Below are 19957 nucleotides of genomic sequence, written 5' to 3' on the forward strand. Positions count from 1 at the left end.
CAACTCATGGTGCCAGGCAGTCAATCATGAAGCACGCACAGGGCACAGGACCCAACTGCTCTGTATGTATTTGCCCAGGTGATGCAGGCTGGCACAAGTTTAAGGGTTTAAAAGGTAAAATTACATTTTTTTTAAGGAAGACCAAATAACTTCAGAACACCGGATTTCCAATACAGCCCATATGGATTTAAGTTTCTGTTTCAGGTTGCTTTTTTAACCATATTCTTTGCTCGATCAACGTATTTCCAAGTCGGTTTTAGCAGCAAATATTCTGAAATGGATTAGGGGACTCTCAACACCCTGATTTTATGACAGTGCTATACCAGGGATGTAACTCCTTATAGTGCAAGCACAAACAAGGCATTAAACTTACTTTTCCAAAGAAGCCTTTGAAGAACTTCCTTTCCTGGAGGAACAGGGGGGACAAGTCGAGCGCTATTACTGTGGGTAGCTAAAATGTCCCAGGGTTTCAAACCAACAAGCACACACAAGAATAGGGTTCGGAGGGAAAGGAAGGGGTTTTTAGAGTTATCCATGAGAAGGTGCGACAGGCAAACGTGAAAATAATCCCATGAAAATGCAGATCAAAGGGCACGCACACAATTCTAATCAACTACTGCCCTGAAATTGGTGGAAAGAAGAGAACCTTAGCCCCAATTTCATGCAAAGTTGTTACTCTATTTTCACTCTTCCTTGTTTAGTCCCTTTTAGTTAGGTTATAAACCAAACTTGGCAGCAGATATGGTGGTAAAACAATACTGTATGGGCTCTTGTGAAATGCAGACTTCTAACTCCAGAATTACAGTCAAGTTTGCTCTACACTGATCAGTTTTCCCCCCAGGCAAATGCTTTGTAAACTGGAGAAGCATGTACGGCTGGTATAAAGCAGTGTTAAACACTGCTTCATTTTATTCCTTTTATTTGTTGCTCTGGTTTACATGTTACTCCGACACTTCACATCTTATGCAGTCTTCTCTGTACAGTGAGGAATTTCACCTTACCTTGCAGTACAACTAAAACAGGAGTGAGATCCTTTTCTCTTTCATTCTCTCTAAACCTTGGAAGGCTTTATACAATGTTTATACAAATACTAGATATTCATTCTACAACTCAATTGATAGGCTGAACAGACCCTTTAAACTCAGCTTGGACAGGGACAGACAGCTAAGCGGGTGCAAAGATACTAAAAGTTGAACTACAACTCCCCAGATTTCTTCAGCCTGGAAGCAATTATACCGATTGCCCAATTCACATTACAAAGAAGGCAGCACACAACTGTAAGCATATTTGCACGCAGTTCAGTTTACTGGCTTGCTTTTGTTACCAGACAATGAAAACTGCAAGATCTGAACCAATCTCTTGAGAGAACACTTCAGCAAGCCCTGGCGCTCTGCGAGCACAGCCACATGCTGCACTGCGTTGGAGGAAGCTGACAGGAAGCATATTGCTGCTCCTGCTATCTTTCCAAATTGTTTCACTTGTAAGAAAGCTATGGCATAGTACTAATAGCGAGGAGGTGGAGAATTGCAGATGACACTTTGTGACAGCCCCTGACCCCATATTAACATTGTGCAATTCCAACCTGTGGATTGCTGATAACAATACTACATTAAAAATATTGTTACAAGTATCCTGAGGCAGTGTCTCAAGAATTGATTGCTAAACAAGTTTATATTTAAAACAAAGCTATGGTTCTGACGCAAGCCAACAAAAGCCAGGAAACACAAAGTTAAGAAGGGAGTGTCAATCTCGACTTTGCATTTCCTGATTTCTGTTGCTGTGTACCTCTCTGCCTGATGTCCATCCATGGAACTTCTTACCAATCATCTGTAATATATTTATGGCAACTCAGACACTGTATAAAGAACATCTCTTTCGTTCAGTCAGCTTAAAGCTTAGTTTTTAGAGGCAGGAATGATTATGTATTTGAACAGGATACTCTGAAAACTAGGAGGAAAAACTAATGGATTAATCACAGTTTTGTGTACATAATGAGCAGGGGTTGGATGCTGCTGCCAAGTTGAGCAATGAGTATTGCATTAGACTAAATAACAGCCTTTAAAGACAGCAAAAGCTCAGAGATTCACCAGAAGCTACCTCATTTTTAGGTGATGGTTAATTTTGCTCTCAGCAAAATGCTTGTTAAGATTATTTTTTTTTTAATAAACTAGACAAGGTTAATGGAAAAGGCATCATGCAAAATGGGTTTTAAACAACACTAAGTTAGTGTAGTTTAGAGATAACTAATGCATGTTTTAAAATATTAAACTGTCTCTTTACCTGCTAAAACAAGAACATATATTAAAACAAATGCATCATTTAAAACAAAAAGTGGCAAGTTAGAAACCAATACAAGCTACAGCTGATTTAAAATCAAAACATGACATTAGAGAGTACAATTTGTCTTTATATAATGTTCCCATACCTGAGTCAAATACACTTACAGGGCCCTCACAAAGTTCCTTTCCAGTTTGTGCTAAATATTTTAAATTCAGTGAAATGGTTCTGAAGAAATCAGAGCTTAGCATAAAAATACAAGGATCCTACCAGATATGAAACATTCACAGTCAGCAATACATCCCTACTAAGGAAAAATGCAAGCTCCATTGGTAATATAAACCCACGCTAATAATAGACTGATGGCTGAATACATGGGTTTCTAATCTATGAGACTGCAGTGGCATTTCATTGGACAGAAGACAGGGACATAACTCAGGTTTGTCTTCATTCATTCTAAGCAACATTGCAAACTGCATGTTATAGTATTGCTGGTGTGCTATATAACAACAATATAATATAGATGAGGGATTCTCTGGCTAAAAGTGGCTTCTTTTACTCAGCTGTCAATTAAACAATGCCTGAATAAAATGCTCACCATCATATGGTTTCAAGTTTTGTGAGACGCAATGCTCAAAACCAATTACCACACATTAAATGAGCAGGCAACAAAGAAAACCTGAAAGGTTATTTCCCCAAATAAAGAGACAAAGATTTGTTTGCATCTTTTCTTTCAAAAAGCAAAGAAGAAATTAAACTATTGCTAAACCCAAGATTACCACTGTTCTATGTTCTTCTTGACAAATCCCATAAAATGTTTTAAAAATTCATTAGTCAACCCTAAAAAAAGAACAGACTTAAGCTCCCCAAATGAATTGCCAACTGTTGGAGAGGAACAATTAAGAGGAAAAAAAAGTATCTATTAAATAAAGACAGAATTTCATTTTCAGAAGATACAAGATACACGTACTTGAACAATTCTTATTTTTATCGACTAGATTTATAAAACCTGCATGCTTCCTGCAGAGAAAAACAATAAAGATTAAACTACAAGAAGATTAAACTACATTTTGATGTAGTTTAACCATATGAAAAGTGAAGTCCAATTTTCCTAAGCTAGTATTCCATTTGGAGCTCTGCAGCTCAAAACTGTAATTCTTTCAAGACCAAGGAAGCCCATCAAATAACCAGATACTGTGAATCCAAGAGACTACCAAAAGAACAAGTTGGTTTCTTATCAAATTCCTTGCATGCTGAAACATCAGCTAGTCATTTGGCTTTTGTTAAGTAAGAAAGCATATTGTACAGAAAAGACCTTTCAGTAATGGTAGAGTCCTAAAAAGCGCCCCCCGTTTAAAACCTACATACTGGGGGTGGTAGGCAGAGGTTGAGTTGCAGTGAGCAGCTCCAAATGAACCTTGGATCTGACAGAGTTTAGCAACTAGCTTGCACAAAGTAGTTTCAGTAATCTGAATCTTCCTCTTGGGGATAAATGAGAATTTCACCTCTGGTTCTGAACTTCCAACACTGACAAAGGAGGCAATGCACACAGCAGGAGATGCACACTTGCGTCCTATTTATATAAAGACATCAAAACCTTCAAACAGCAGAAGAAATCAAAATTAGCTGAGGAAAAACACTGAATTTATGACAATGGGTAAACCAATGTAATCCACAATTTGGAACAATGACATAGCATAGAATAGGGAAATGAAATTATTTACTTCCAGAAAAAGCACTGTAGAAGTCAGATATCCAAGTCTGACATTTGTATCAATAATTCAGGTTATCAAGAATCACAATTCTGGAATTATCCAGGTTCCAGAAGAAACTGGGTGCTTCATTTTTACTGTCTTATTATTTACATGCTTAGCTACACTTAGCTGCCCTGTAGGCTTAAAGTTTATTAAGAAAAAAACACAAACCAAACAAAAAACAAATAGAAAAACGAACAAACTAGAAAACAACTACAGCACAGCTCCCCAGGGAAAAGAATGAGAGAACCTGCAAAGTAGATACTGCAGTGCTATTTGGTGTGCCAATAGAAAGTGTTCTAATAGAACAAAAACCAGAATGGGACAAAAACAGATGCAATTCATTATGTGGTCAGTACTTGCACTTTTAGCTACATAAACTAAATCCATAGAATAAAGAAACTCATTTATATTTTGTGTGGCCCTTTTTAATAAAAATCAATCACCAACCACTGCTGGACTGAATAGGAACAGATGGGATGCGGCTTTAACAGGTTGATATACATTAGCTGAGAGAGAAACAAGTGAAAAGACTTGATTTTAATCAGAGCACTAAACCAATTCAGAAACTTTGCAGCACAACAGAAGGCAGAAAAGATGACCTATAATCCTCTGTTGTGTGCTAGGAAGAAGGGAGGAACAGGTTTAATTGGAAGCCATTTGAGCTCTCACATTTGGTGAGAAAAAAGTGATGTCCAGTGGCAGATATCTTAAAGTTAGCAAAGGTGCAGTAGAAGTGTTTGATGTACTTTTACTTTTGAGTAATTCTGCTGAGCTGCAAGGATACAAGAGTTTCTTCCACTAACGATATTCTACAGAATGTAGACACATCAGAAGTGATGCAAAGGATTGCAGATCTCTATCTCCACTCAAACTTCAAATTTTAATGTCCTTTCTTGTGCTCTCATCTATGCTGTTCTATCCTTACTTCCTTGATATACTAATCACTGCCTTTCCAGAGTTTGCTATTTCTGCAGGATTTGGTGATACTACTACTGCAGGAAAGAGATGACAAGACCTCTTCAAATAAGCCACAGAAATACAAAGAGCTTTGAACGAGTGCCATGTACAGGAGCAAACGTTCACAGAAGCCAAACTAAGAGCAGCCCACTTCATGACATTATCAGAATTAGGTAGCCTTCAGGACACCTTGAGCAGATGCAAGCCAGATTATTCCATGCATGACTACAATGTTGCAGTGCATTAGAAAAAAGCAGCCTAAATCAAGTAATATTTTGTATAATAATGGTGAATTAAGTCACTATTAAAGTGGCAGGCAACAGAGGGAGAGAGAGGGAGAGGAAAAGAGAGAGAGGGAGAAAGAACTGTTAAAAAACAATGATTGAAGTCCCATGTGGGTACCAACTTAGTCTGAAAGGTCACAGAGGACTTTTACACATTTGTTTTGCGAATAGTTTCTGCAAGTAGAAAGAACAGTTGTAACTCTCTCCCTCTCATCATCAGATTAGCACGTCCCCCTAACTGCAGCAGTGCTCTCAAACCTGCCAACTGTTCTAACATGGGTCAAAAGTTCAGTGTTCAGCTGGGGCACTGCTGCCAAATGGACTTTCTCAGTAACACTCACAACCCCAAAACCAACTTTTTCATGAAACAAATATACATACAGATTTCAGTCTCTTCACTGCATCTTCACAGATATGCATTCCTCTGGATTCATCCACTTCGACATGTCCCAAGTACTGCAGGAAAGAGAGGAGGAGGAGAAAAGCTTAATAGTAGCTCTTTAAACTCCCTGGGTTTAAAAATCCGATCTCTGAATTCGTCTCCACAGCTGAGATGACAGACATTAACAGCACTTAGCTAGCCTTCTTTTGAGACTTGTGTTTGATTGTTTGACTTTGTATTTATGAGGCACCAGAATCAATTGGAAAGAATAATACATCTAGAAATTCTGAGGGAAAGACACACTTTCCTTACTTGAGGAAAAAAAAATTGACATGTAGAACTGCATATTCCTGCTTATTCACAGCATGAGTTTTACTCACTTTTTTGTACTAGCAGAGCATGAAAACCTCAAGTTAATATACAGATGAATGTGAATAAATTATTTTAAATAACAGTATATTTAGTATAAAAAAAAATAAATTATACTACATAGCAAGATAACCAAATATATTTGAATGTTCACGTCCAAATAGAATAAATTCCAATGTTGCAAACAAAGCATCCTTCTCCTCCCCACTTCTCCTTTTTAAAAATTGGAAACCAAAATTGTTTATCTTCATTACAACACTAGGCTCTTAACGTGGTCATTGAAACATTCATCATTCTGATAAAAAGTTTTTAAAAACATCACTTTTCTGTATATTCTTCTATGTAGCAAGCACTAGTTCAAATAAAATAGCAAAGCAACAGTGAATAGAAACTGCACATTTCAAAGCTTTTAAATTAGTAGCCCAGAATAATACTAGCCTACAGAGAAAGCAATCACTGTAGTGCTCAGGGTACTGTAGATAGTTTCATTTTACATTCTGCAGGGAAAAAAGCCCTCTAAGTTGTCCAATCTCTCCTTACCTTTTCCAATCATAGTTCTTTTTGAGAGGGGAAGGAAATGCTCTCTAAAACATCTATATTCTTATTCAAAGTACTTAACTCCTGAAGACAACCGTAACAACTACTAAATTTTCTGAATCTTTGTAAAAAGCAGTCTCACCCCAATTTATATGGCATTAAATGCTGAACTGCAAACAATTCTTACATATTCTAGACTAGCTACAGTGAAGAAATGGTTTTAAAACATCATAATCAATACTGGTGTCACTTAATGCAGTGGTAAACCTAGGTTAAGTAATCTACTGAGAAGTCCCACTCCATCACAGAATGTTCTGTCATAAGTTATCTGAAATCCCCCAATATTTGTTTCATTCAATAGGATGCCATACTTAACTAGATGGACAATAAAGGTTTCATGATCTAAGACCATACTGAAGCTCTCTATCTGAAGAACAAATGATTCAGCTAAAAGGACAAACTAGGACTGTTTTAAAGATTTATTAAAAATTTCATAATCAATTTTTTTTCATGCAATGAAAGAAGCTCCAAACAGGAGACTACATATCACCCTACACATCATTAAACTGCTGAAAGATTTAAAAGATCTTAAGTCAGAGAGGGCTTTAACATTAAATCCCCCTTTGCGGCATTTTTAAAACAAAGTAAATCTGGATGGACCAATTCTGCAGAATTTCATTTAAAACACTCCTCACGGCTGTAGAACAGCTTGAAAAATGGCATAGAAACTAGAAGGTAAATAAAAGAGATCTGACACTTTAGAGCTTTTCCAAAATGAGCTCTGTGAGGCTGAAGCCTTATGATTGAATGCTGGAGCTGCCAAAACAGCAACTGTACTCCCTCAGCTAAGCTTGCTGAACACTTGCCAAGATCTTCATTTCTCCAGAACATACACTAACTAGAAAATTTTAATCCTAAAAATATACAAATAGTAACAACTAAACATGTATTTACTATGCATCTAAAAGTACATATTTGTATCAACAGCTATAGCAGATGGATCTTTGGTTCTGCTGTGACACCTCTGGAAATACCAGAGATGCAGAAATTCTGCGGTTGTGCATATCTGTCACGGGAATTTTGGGGTTTAGCAACTTAGGAAAGTTTGTCAACTTCTTTTTATAACGGGAAGGATACAGACAGGAACAAAGCTCAGTTTTATGAAGGACAGAGAGACATATGTATGAAATGAGCCATCTAGTTTGCATGACCATTAAGCATCATACAAGTATAAGGAAACTTTCAGATTTCCAGAGCTATCTGCACATCTCATTTACCCCAGTGCACACAAAATGTTTCCAAGTGAAGATCCAAACCATTCAGTCCCTGTACTTGGCAACCTGCCTTTTGCTTGGAAAAGGGAGAAGCAGAGCAGGGTAAATATTGCCGCATGTCACACTCCAAAACAGACAACCATTTTCCCCTGTGTTGCCAAACCTCTATTCAAGTCCCATGCTCCAACCTTCAGCAATCAGTCATGCCACTGCTGCTAGAGACAGCAAGTTCAGCCGCAGTTTTCAATAGTGCTTCCACTCCAGTGAATGGGGACATTATTGCACATATCAAGTGCATCTATGCACCCCAAAGGGGTACAATCCACAGACCTCATTGAGCATCAATCAATTCTGAATTATAAAAGAAATTACACTGCTACACAATACTTCTTTATGATACAGAGGACAAAAGGTGCTTTGTTTGTACTTTCATTTTACACTTTAAGCCCTTCATAAAAAAACCTTGTTCTTCCCATTGCACTATTTTTGCAATAGCCAGAAGCTATTTGCTATCAGGATCAGTGGCCTTGCACATTTTACAGGCAGCGTCAAAAATCTTTCTTTTTTTTTCCTAGGGTGTTAATTCCTTATAGGTACCAATGTATTTTTAAGTTTCTTTCTTGTAAAAATAACTTTCAACTGTATAATCAGAATACTGCAATCCTCTTTTTTTAGCAGTGTTTCTTGCTTTAGCCAAGCAGCAGGTCCCATTTCAAGACTTAAGGCTTATTTCTAAAAAAGAGTCTGCATGGAAACCACTTTAAAAAGCAGATAAGCGAATCACAACACTTCTGTATAAAACCTGTCAGGATCTCTGAAAGGAACTTCCCTTTCTAACCAAAGGAGAAAAAATACACTGTGAAATGCCTGGGCAGCAATTTGGCCTATATAAGTAATATCTCATGCAAATCCATTCAAGGCCAGGCTGGATGGGGCTTTGAGCAACCATGGTAGGGGAGGTAAGGACACCTTCCACTTAATGATCTTTAAAGTCCCTTCCAACCCAGACCATTCTGTGATGATTCTATAGCACATTACCACAAACACACTCAAGGACTGGGACACCTATACTGAGTGCACAAAATCTGTGTGAACTGCTTAAGCTGTACAATGGTGGCTGATGAGTCTGCAGAACAGTAAGGAAGAGGGCACCCAAGAAAAGAGCAGTCCTTGTTGCAAGGATCACTGCAGCTAGCATTCCTGGAGAAAGCAAGTACTTTTCCATCATGAAAGTGCACATAGTAGGAATGCAATATTAATATTGAACGCATTCCTACTTAATTTCCATAGCAACCAATGAATGATAGTCATGACATCAGCAGTTCTCAGCCTTAAGATGTTCTATAAGAGATTTAAGTGTTATACTAGAAATTAACCATCAATGCTTTTTACATAAAGCTAAAATCCTCGTGGGCAGAGTTCCACATACAAAGTAACATAAAATAAGACCTCTAATCCAAATAAAACACTTCAGGGGTTCTCCAACAGCCCCTAAACATAAACATTTTTAAACAGAAGTACTGCTTATATTAACATTTCCAGGAAAAAAAAAAAAAAAAAGAGGTGATGGTAGAGAAAGTAAGCAAAAACTCTACTGCTCTTCTCCTCTGAGCTTTATGTTCTTGTTCACAGATGGTGGTGTTCAGTATCATTTTCAAGTCAAACAGAAAGTGCTCAGCACAGAAACAAGTTAAACTGCCACATAGCAAAATGCCCTTAGAACTTGAGAAGTGCTTGGGAATATTTAGTCTTTTCCAACATTTTAAACTTTTCCCAACTTCATCTAAAAATGAACAACTTATATTATCATATCAAGTGGTTCTGGTGAAGCTGTCCTAACTGCCTTCCCCCAAATATATGCCACTGAAATTGCTCCTAAGAGAACATTAAGTGGTGATGTATCAAGTCAGAAACAAAACAGAAATACTATCCACGTCCTAGTACAAGAAATACTGCCCTGACATTTGTTCTTCGTTTTCTTTCACAAATACTCAGCTAACTCAGTTTTCAAAATTTCAAAGTTCAACAATAATAGCTGGCAAGGAGAAAGATCCTTCACCAGAATTCCTTCCACCTGGACAATTCAGTGGAGCCAGTTTTATTATCCACAATTCAGTGGAGCCAGCTCAAGCCTGGTAATATGCTATTACAGTCTCTCTTCCAAACTGACACAGCTACACAAATCACTGAAGTTTCCTATCAGCAGATGTTCACATACCCCGTTTTGTTTGCAGAAATAGATTAAGTTCTTCGGATGACATCTGAAACTAGACAGATGCAGAAAAAGAGCTCGCTAAGTCTTGGCCAAGGTGTCCTGTTCTAGGGAACTAGCTGCCATAGACAGAAGCACAGCACCCTTTCCCTGATATTCCTCCTAAAGCCAAGCTACATTCTTCTTTCCTCCTCTGTGTAAGTACTATTTATATTATTGGTATTATTTGTAACAGTAATCTGTAACAGTAAGACCACCTACTTGGCATCTTCATATATACATTTACTTCCGGAATATTCCTCGAGAATTAAAGCCTGAGCTCCATTTTCACAGTGAAATGCTGTCTTGAAACTAGACATAAGCTTAAATCCAAAAAGCCTGGATACGTCTTAAAGCTGAGCTACTTTTACACTGACTTCTGAAAGATTTACAATCCAATGTTCAATTACTTTATTCCTTTTCTCTCTCACACCCATGCTCCTCCTTTATAATTTATCAGTTTGAAACAGATGTTTGCTTAGACAGAGCTGTAGAAGCACAGACAAACTCTATAATTAAGCATCAACAAATTAAGCTTAATTTTGCTACAGGTTAATTATGATGCTACCCATGTCCTTAGGGTCCAACTTCTTCCACCTCCCTAAGTCACCAGAAAATGTCTCATCCATCTGTTAAACTCCCCAGACCAGGAGCTGTTAAAAGCCTATGCCTGCTAAATGTCCCCGAATAGTGTAAGTCAAAAGAATCTGACTCTAGAAACTAAGCAGTATCGATACCAGTAGTTCTCCATGTTTGTCCACATCACACCCAGCTAAAAGTCACACTGTGCACTTCACTCACTGGTTCTTGTATTATATGTATCAATGTGAACAAGCATTTCCAGTTAGAACTTTTGAATATGAAATAGCAAAGCTCAATCCCAGATACACAAATGCTATATTCTCCATCTTCCCACAAATCCCTAAAACATGGCAGAGAGGCACTTCCCTCAAGGCAGGGTCTACTTTCACATCTACATCAGAGAAGTCAGCCTTGAAGTATTATGACACAGCTGCAACCGGAGATCAATAGGGTAGACCTACTCTGTAGCTTAAATGCCTCACTGTTAGAAAGGGAGGTTGTTTTGCTGAGCTGTTGTTAATGTCCATCCTAAATTTCCCTTGATGAGGCTTAAACCCACCATTTCATTTCTTCCGGCCCCTTTACACGTATGTGCTGTTAGACGTAGGTTTTCATCATTCACTCCAATGTGCCATTCCTACTTTTCCAGGAATTCAGCTTTAGTAAATAAATTGAAAATCGTCTTTTTTAAAAAGTATTAAAAGAAAATCAAGTGTTGATAGCACAAAGTTTTAAAACACACTGCACAGGCACACACTGCATCTCTTCTTCATGTTCTGCAAAAAATACCATTTCCGTTTATGACACTGGAAATTCCATAATTTAAAAAAAAAACAACAAATCAACCAAAATTAAAAAGCATAACCCAATGAGAACTTGCTTATTTCCAACACCCAAATTACATTCCAAATAAATATATCTGCAACGACATCAAAATAATTTTTATGGCTTTAAACATTAATAGTCGTATCTTTAAAACAACTTGAAGTTTACTATGCAATTTAAGAAATTTGACATTAGTCAAGGATAGGAGTTTTGAAAACTGAGTCAGCTTCATTTAAAACTTCTTGTTTGCAAGGCTACGGAAACAAAGGATTGGACCCAAGTGTGAAAAGTTTAAAGATTAGGAATTGCACTACATTACTTTTAATTGTGCACAGGAATATATTGGAGGCAAGTGTCACACCTCCTGTTATAATCATCATTCTTTTATAATTAGCTGTCTTCAAGCTTTTTTAGTGTGGTGTAAAATACTGCAGGGTTTTAAAAATACCTTTGCTTGCTGCTGGTTAGCATTCAACAGGAGTGGTTATTGTGCATTGCTAACATCAATTCATGCCTTAAGAGGTAGGGATTTGTAGTGTTTAAGGTGCAAGGCTGTGCAACATTTCAGAAATCAGCAGCTTTGTCACATTAACTTCTTAAAAATACTTAACATAGTTTCCAAAGACTATTCAAGCATCTCAAGCTTTCAGAGTCAAAAATATCACATGGCTGACTTAAAGGCATTTCAGCATCAACATGCTGGTAAACTCTTTCCCAGCTACTATTATTTCAAGTTAGAAGTGCATTTAACAATAAATAAAAGCCACAGTTACCTGTGATGTGTACCAGTCTTTCTTATCTGGAGGAAGAAAATGGCATTCAAGCTGTATTTATAAACTGATTAAAAATAAGAACTTATTTTTAATATGAGAATTATAAATTTGACATCAAGCAATAAAGTTCATTGTTAATTCTGAAATTAAGAGGACAACTGGGCAGCTATGAGTGGGGCAGAGCACACCGCAAAGTGACAGGAATAGCCTATTTCCTGCAGATAGTGGTTTCAGCAGGGCCATGAATAGCCTAACGACATAACACACTGCTGGGTCACAGGGACCCCAGAGATGAGAACTGACATTTGCAAGGCCCAGTGAGGGTACTCTACAGGGCTCGGCACACGTTGTTCTCTTTCCTTCTATCTCTGCTTTAATACAGGGCAATAGAGTGTCCTCCAAACATCCCCACCAAAGCAAGGACTGGGTAGGAAATGGTTAAAGAGTATTTACTCTGAAAAGTCAATTCTTTTGGGTGCGAACGTACAACTGTAGCCATGCAATTTTTATTGGCCACCACTAACACAGAAATCAAAATTCAGTGGAAAGGCTAACTGACATGATAGCAGACACTCAGCAGCAAATCCTGGACTTCAGATTCAAAAACATAAATGTGGTTTGTTACTTTTCCACAAGGATTTTTCTCACTGATATCTTAGTCTTCCAATTGGAATAAATGCAATAAAAATTGCAAGTAAGCTTTCAGGCTACAGGCATTAGCGTCAAAAGAGACCGACCATCAAAACCATGAAAGTGACAGAAAAAAAAATAATTAAATTGATTCAAGATCTATACAACTGTGGCATCTTTTAGAACTACAGGCAGCAATCAGCTGTTAATATTCTGTTTATCACAACTGGTTGGTTACAACTTACAAATGTTTGGTTTGTTTAGTTAAGTAGTGGGAAATGACCTTATTTTTCTTACACAAATTTCACAGGCCAGTTACTCTAAAGTGCATTTGTATGAGTAAAACCTACTTATCCAGGGGGACATCTGAAAAAGCATTTCAGACAAAAGAAGCCCTAGTGTCAAATATTTTAGTCATTAAAACACAGAACAGCCACATGTTCTCAGTGAGGTAGTGTCTGGAGCAAGAAAACAAGTTTGAAAATGTGTACATCAATGAACTCCAGTTTTTGCAATTGTGATGTATAAAGACTACATAGAAATAAATTATTGCACTGATAAGTACGGCTGTAATATCTGTTAGTATAACCTCCTTCTGAATAGTTTTAAACACAATGTCTCCATGTAAGTCCCTTGTACATTACATGTATCTTGCAGAGTTTTCCTCTCAGAGCGAAGATTCACTACTGAAACACAGCAGTTTAGTTTGTTAAGAAAATGGAAGAGAATTCACACATGAAAATACACTTCTGCACAGCTTTTCCAGCAGCTGTAACAGTGTCACATTTAACAACAGGGCAACTCTGCGTGCATTTATAAAAGCTGCAATGCCTCCATGCCGTAAAAGTTAAGAAAGCAATACCACTTTGTTCCCAATGGAACAGCAAAAGCCTGCAACTGACACTTGTCTGAACACAAGTTTAACATCCTTTTGATACCTTTGCTGACAGACAGGGACCTGGCTCTCTGCTAATGCAGTGGAGTGCAAAAAACCCACCATTCAGTCGTATGCTCCAGCATCCTGGTTCTTCTCTCAATGTAACTTTAGTGGATTTAAAGCAGTTTATGCAGAAGAGCACTGTAGGCAAGCCAGAGCCATTTCAAGGCCTTATTTCGAATGTGTCAGATTAACAGCTTAAGTGTGGTTAGATTTCCAGCACAGCGTATCTGTAAATACATCCTACACACACTATGACGACTGAGAAAATAGGATCAGTAGTTGGTTATATACAGCACAACCACTCCAACTAGTGGAAAACACACAAGACTTAAACAGAAAAAAAAAAGAGTACTATTGCCCAAAAGTAACAATATGCACGCAGGACTATCGTCACCTCCAAATTTATGAGCACAGCACTGGAGAGAACCAACTGTGCATCAAATCCACTTCCCTGAATTTTAAAGCAACAATGTAATAGGAATTTTGCCAATACTTTCCACAGAGCATCTTCTCTACAGGAATAAAGGCAATTCATAGAGGCATCAGATTTGCTCAAAACCCAACAGGACACTTACAGACTTTAATTAACAATAAGGATCAGCTGTGGATGTAGCACAGGAAGAGCTTCAAGAACCATGCCAATGTAGAAAACCTTTCAGAAACTTTAAATCTGTTTGTAGTACAGCATCCTCAAAGCACAATGAAAGAGCAGCTACTGGAGTCGCTATCCAACACTAACAGAATGAAGCCTGAAGGCAGAATGAAATCCTATTTGCAACACAACTTTCAAAGTGCTTCCACATGTCCTGTAATATCTAAAAAGAATAAATCTGTGCTAGCTACTCTACAAACACTCCAACTCTGGGAAAAATATAAATGCCCAAGGCAAGAAGTTAAAAACCAGACTAACTTAACACTACTTTAAGAGAGTGAAACACCTTTCTCCAAAACTTTCATGATCATTCTGTTTTAGAAGAGAAACTGAGAACAAATATTCCTTACTCTGCATTTGCACTAGCCTGCTCTTGCCAAAAAAAAGATTAGTTTTAACCTAAATGAAATAGCAAGCATTAGAAGAAACAAAGCTCTCAACATGGCTGCTGCTATATTAATTTAATGTATTTTACTTTCATACAGAAAACATTAAAGACAGCTGTAGAGACATTTGTTAACAATTATCAGGTCTTCACCAGCTATACAGGTAAAATATTCCTCATCCCTGCAAAAGTCATACTTCAGTCTTGCCACTCAGCTATGTTCTGGCCTCCAAAACACTACAGCTAATGATTTTTAGACGGTGGGCAAGGCAGACTTATAAAAGTATAAGGACAGACCAACCCTCCCAGAAACACATTAAACTGTGGTTAAGTAGCTATACTACATGGAATGGACCACTGGAATTTCCATTTAGGTACTTTAAGAAGATGAGGATATTTTCACCATGTATCAGATTTGAATGCATTCCTATTAACCACTTTCCCCCAGATATCTCAGATCATTCTGCTCCATTGAGGAGCACCAGGAAAAAAAGTCCTCCCATCAGATATTTAAGGACAGAGGAGACAGCATACTTTCCCTGGTATGTATGAATTTCCAAACACCCAAGAACAGTGTGACAGGATACTCTCCTTCAATAGCACAAAGTTCTATTCTTTTTGCAAGCAAAATATAGTACCACCCATTAAACCAATGACTCTACATCTGGTTTATCTGGTTCACTCACAATGGCATACTTCCTGTCTGTATCTATTAAACACCAGTTAACACCCACTTTGCATCCCAAGCCTAATAAAAATTTCCACTACTGCTCTTTCTCAAGACACAGGATTTTGGAAGACAAATTGTAATCAAATAAGCTAAAACCTCTTAATGTCAAATTGTTCTGATTTTAAGTTTTCACCTAATTGCAAATTCTTTAAACAATAATAGTCTACCACTCTGACCAACTCAAAAACCGTATGTCAACATGTGTTTACTTCAGATTATTTTTTCCAAAGAACAAATTAAATTAATTCAGCAAATTCCAATATAAAGCCAGCAAATAAGGGTAAGTAAGTCCCATTATGATGACAGGATGCAAAGACTCATCCGTTTCTATGCCTCCTCAGCACAGAATAGCCCAAAACCTTTTTTGACTTTGGGTACATGTGCCCAGAATGAACGCTTCATTTAAATACAGGAAGTATTTGTCATTGTAAGTTCAAGTCCTGTCAGAGTGAAAGAAAAGTCTTTGAACAGAAAGAAGTGGTTCACACCCTTTGTGTTCAGTAAAGGACTGAAAAACTTTGACTGAAACTGAATGTCTCAAAACTGAGCATTTTGTTCTTCAATCTAATGACCAACTTCCTAAAAAAAAAAAACAAAAAAAACCAAAAAACACCAAAAACCAACAAACCACCAATCCTTAAGCTAACAACTTTGTTCGCTCCTAGACAGTGTTAAACCTTAACCTAAGTTTGAGCTTCCACAGAGCAGTACTCACTTTCAAAGCTCTGGCAAAACACCGTTTCTGTTTAGTACTGGATTATAGTTCCTTCCTTCTAGCAGAAAACTAATGCAAGACAAATAAGCAAATAACCATAACAAATGAGAAATGTTATATACACTTTAGTATATGTAAAGCATACATAAGCAGTTATGGCAGGGTGAAGCTGGGCATGAACCTAGTGTGAAAGTTATCTCAAATTTATTGTACATTTGCACATACCCACAGCTTTACAAACCTATGTAACAGTTTCAAGAGCTTCACCTACCAACATCACCTGTTTAATTATCAGACAGAATTACTTTAAGTATAATACAGGTAAAAACTATTAAAAGGTCCTTAGGTGGCAGGCTAAGGACTGATTTCCTTGTGCACAGATATTTAATCCACTAGCTTTCCATAAGTGTTATATGTTTACAGTCTATTGTAGAGTTAATATTAGTGTGCCTTAAGGAAGAAAGCTTCTGATTATAAGGGGACCATATGCAACAAAACACCTTAAATTTAATATTTATTTTTTCATTGTATTTCTTAAGTATTACTGTTAAATATTGTTCTAAAATATTAAATAAAGAGGAAGGAGATTGGTGAAACAAAAAACACCTACTTATAATACTCTGATAATCTGGAATGAGTTCTCAGAATTCAAAAATCATTTCAGTTTCACATGCATTAATAGTCACACACCCACAACCATATCATAGAAAACACTCAAAATTTAACAAGTGCTTATAACCTCAAGCATTGGAAGGAAACCCAGCTGTTACTTGGTTAAAAAGTTTTCACTTATCAAAAAGGAGGATTCCTTTCCAAGCACAACCCACTGCTTTACCTTACAAGTCAAACTGTAACCATAACTCCACTTTTAAGAGAGAGAACCGAGTACCTCTCCATGCAATCCAGGAGGTCTATCATTTCTCCTCTTCCAGAAAAAAATTAAGCCTAATATTACATTACTCCTCTGCCTAGGTACACAATTTATTTGAACTGGATTATAATGTAGGATATTTCAGACAGTGATTTTCCAAGGCATTTGTTACATGAGTCATCTGGCTTTAAAAAAGAAAAGCCACATCCTCTGCAATGAGAGCCGACTGTAAAATAGGTCAGTGTGTAATGAAGCATGTTGCTGGTTTGATGCTTGCCAACACCACCCCCCCCAAATAATAATTCATGGCTAGAGTACCTCATGGATATCCAAAAGAAAGGCAGAAACTCTTACCTTAACAGGAAAGCTACACTTGCCAGTACGAACACCTTCCTCATCAGTCTGCCACTGATGAGGCCTACTGGCCTCTGGGACATAGACGTCTTTCTTTCTCCTAAAGCTCTGCCGTAATTTGTTCATTTCTCAGATTTTCAGGTCCTAGAAGAAAACCAAAAAATACTGTCAATAGGCACCAAAACTGGCATTTAGCCACTCTCGGTCAAGCACTACCATGACAAATGTTCCTGTGAAAAATCTGAGCTTCTGCAAATATGAACAGAGGTACCTGTGAAAGGAAAATATTTTGCACATGGATTAAGAGAAAGACAGATATTCACTTCAACATGAATATCTATCCTTGAAAACACAAATCCACATTACTTGTTTAATACTTTCCCAAAGCAACTGAAGTATCAGATCCAGGAATAACTATTACTCTGAGCATAAGGCTACCTAAAATAGCTGACAGAAGCTCTGAAAAGTGATGCACATGAAATCCTGCCTCCCCAAATTTAAACACCTACCTAGAGCAACCAAGAAGGACACCAGTAGCCCAAGCTTCCAAGGCACCCATGCAAGGCAACGATACATAGCCCTGAAAACTGCTCCTAAGATTATGTGTTTAGGCTGTACGAGTGATAGGTTCCTGTTTTTACTGAGGGGCACAGTCCAGCCCTTGCTTAGTCTACTGGTAAAAGTCCTTATATTTAAATGAGAAATGCACTGAATTGACTTCCAATTACATAATCTGACCTCTTCAAATGGGTAAGACAGTTCTGTAATTACATTTCCAAAGCCTAGAATTAGATGCTTTTTATACACTATTCTTTTATGTATCAGTTTCTATATATACAAGCCAATGTATACATTGCTGCCATCTAAACAATGATCACAGCAGAGCAATCTTTCCGCATAAGGGATAATTCCTGAAGTATTTCTGCATTAGCAAAACACCAGACCAAACTCCACTTCTGCAGCAAACACCTGTACTCAAAGCTACTTGATGAGCATTTGAAAGCAGTAAGGGTTGAGATGTATGGCAAAGGCTAAACAACTGCCCCTGGAAGAGGGCATGTACCTAGAATAGCCACAAGCCTTAACAAACAGTGTAAGAAACAGGGATAGGAAGTTGCTTGGGAATTCTCAATTGCAATTATCTAGTTATAGAGCAATGTTAGCTACATTCCTCTGTAGCTGCAAAAGGCCTGACATAACTAGTAAATATTTTCTTGAACTTCCTTGGTAGGATTTAGAGATAAGAACATGTGTGCAGAATAACATGCACACTTCTTACCACTAAACAAGCTGAAGCAGCTCCTGTCCTGGTTTTCTCTGGGATAACAGTTAATTTTCTTCCTAGCAGCTGGTATAGTGCTGTGTTTTGGGTTTAGGATGAGAATAATATTGATAATACACTGATGTTTTAGTTTTTGCTGAGGAATGCTTGGACTAAGTCAAGGACTTTTTAGCTTCTCACACCACCCCGCCAACAACAAGGCTGGGGATGCACAAGAGGCTTGGAGGTGATACATCCAGGAAAGCTGACCCCAACTGATCCAAGGGATATCCCACACCATATAGTGTCATGCTCAGCATATAAAGCTGGGTGAAGAAGGGGGGGGCATTCAGTTATGTCACTTGTCTTCCCAAGTAACCACTACATGAGATGGAGCCCTGCTTTCCTGGAGATGGCTGAACACCTGCCTGCAATGGGAAGCAGTGAAAGAATTCCTTGTTTTGCTTTGCTTGTGTGTGTGGCTTCTGCTTTGCTGATTAAACTGTTTTTATCTCAACCCACAAGGTTTCTTGCTTTTACTCTTCTGATTCTCTTCCGCAGCCCACTGGTGGGGAATCAGCAAGCAGCTCTGGGGGGCTTAGTTACCAGCTGGAGTTAAATTCTACAAACACAGTTTCTTTACTTTACAAGCTATAAAACCTTTTACAAAACTCTAAATGTGCAGAGTTTTAAGAGGAGGTGCCAGGCTTTTATCCTCCATTAAGGCTTATAGAGGCATTAAAGCAGTATTAGTTATGTATTTTTGCTTTACAAATTGCAGACAGAGGAGTTGGTGCAAACTCAAGTCTAAAGGAACCAGAATTTCAAGGGGGACATTCATCACCTTGGGCAGGTGACATGTACTGCAGCAAATCTCCACATGGCACCTCAGTTCATGAAGACAAACACCAGTCTTCTCCCTGCTGAAGACAGGTAGTGCCACAACACTGGTCCAGCTGCTTTGTTGCAAAGCTCAGGAGTCTGGTCAGCACATAGCTTAAATCTCAGCTGCCTGACCTTGCACTCTGGCGATTGAGAAACAGACACTCAAGAGATACACAGATACACATGTTCTGCCAAAAACGGCTGGAGACTCTTACACTGACATAAACAGACGCAGTAAGGCTCACAGAATCATAGAATGTTTTGGG

At 37.9% G+C, this 19957-nt stretch overlaps 1 protein-coding gene across 17 annotated transcripts in view; it reads right to left on the reverse strand.

The window, feature by feature from the left end:
* NUMB (NUMB endocytic adaptor protein) overlaps window positions 1-19957 on the reverse strand; it is a 99503-nt gene that overhangs the window by 18082 nt on the left and 61464 nt on the right. For 10 of the 17 annotated variants that reach the window (XM_061462688.1, XM_061462687.1, XM_061462690.1 and 7 more), the window contains exons 2-4: window positions 17546-17689; window positions 5657-5731; window positions 374-451 (exon numbers count right to left, since the gene is read on the reverse strand). In XM_061462688.1, coding sequence (XP_061318672.1) covers window positions 374-451; window positions 5657-5731; window positions 17546-17671 — 279 coding nt within the window. In that variant the 5' untranslated portion in view covers window positions 17672-17689. The remainder of the gene's footprint in view (window positions 1-373; window positions 452-5656; window positions 5732-17545; window positions 17690-19957) is intronic. The other 7 variants (XM_061462693.1, XM_061462694.1, XM_061462698.1 and 4 more) reach the window with 2 other exon arrangements.

Source organism: Pezoporus flaviventris, unplaced genomic scaffold (genome assembly GCF_033815535.1).
Source record: "Pezoporus flaviventris isolate CSIRO_AGI_PZ_B2104156 unplaced genomic scaffold, CSIRO_AGI_Pfla_v1 ptg000035l, whole genome shotgun sequence".
NCBI lineage: Eukaryota > Metazoa > Chordata > Aves > Psittaciformes > Psittacidae > Pezoporus > Pezoporus flaviventris.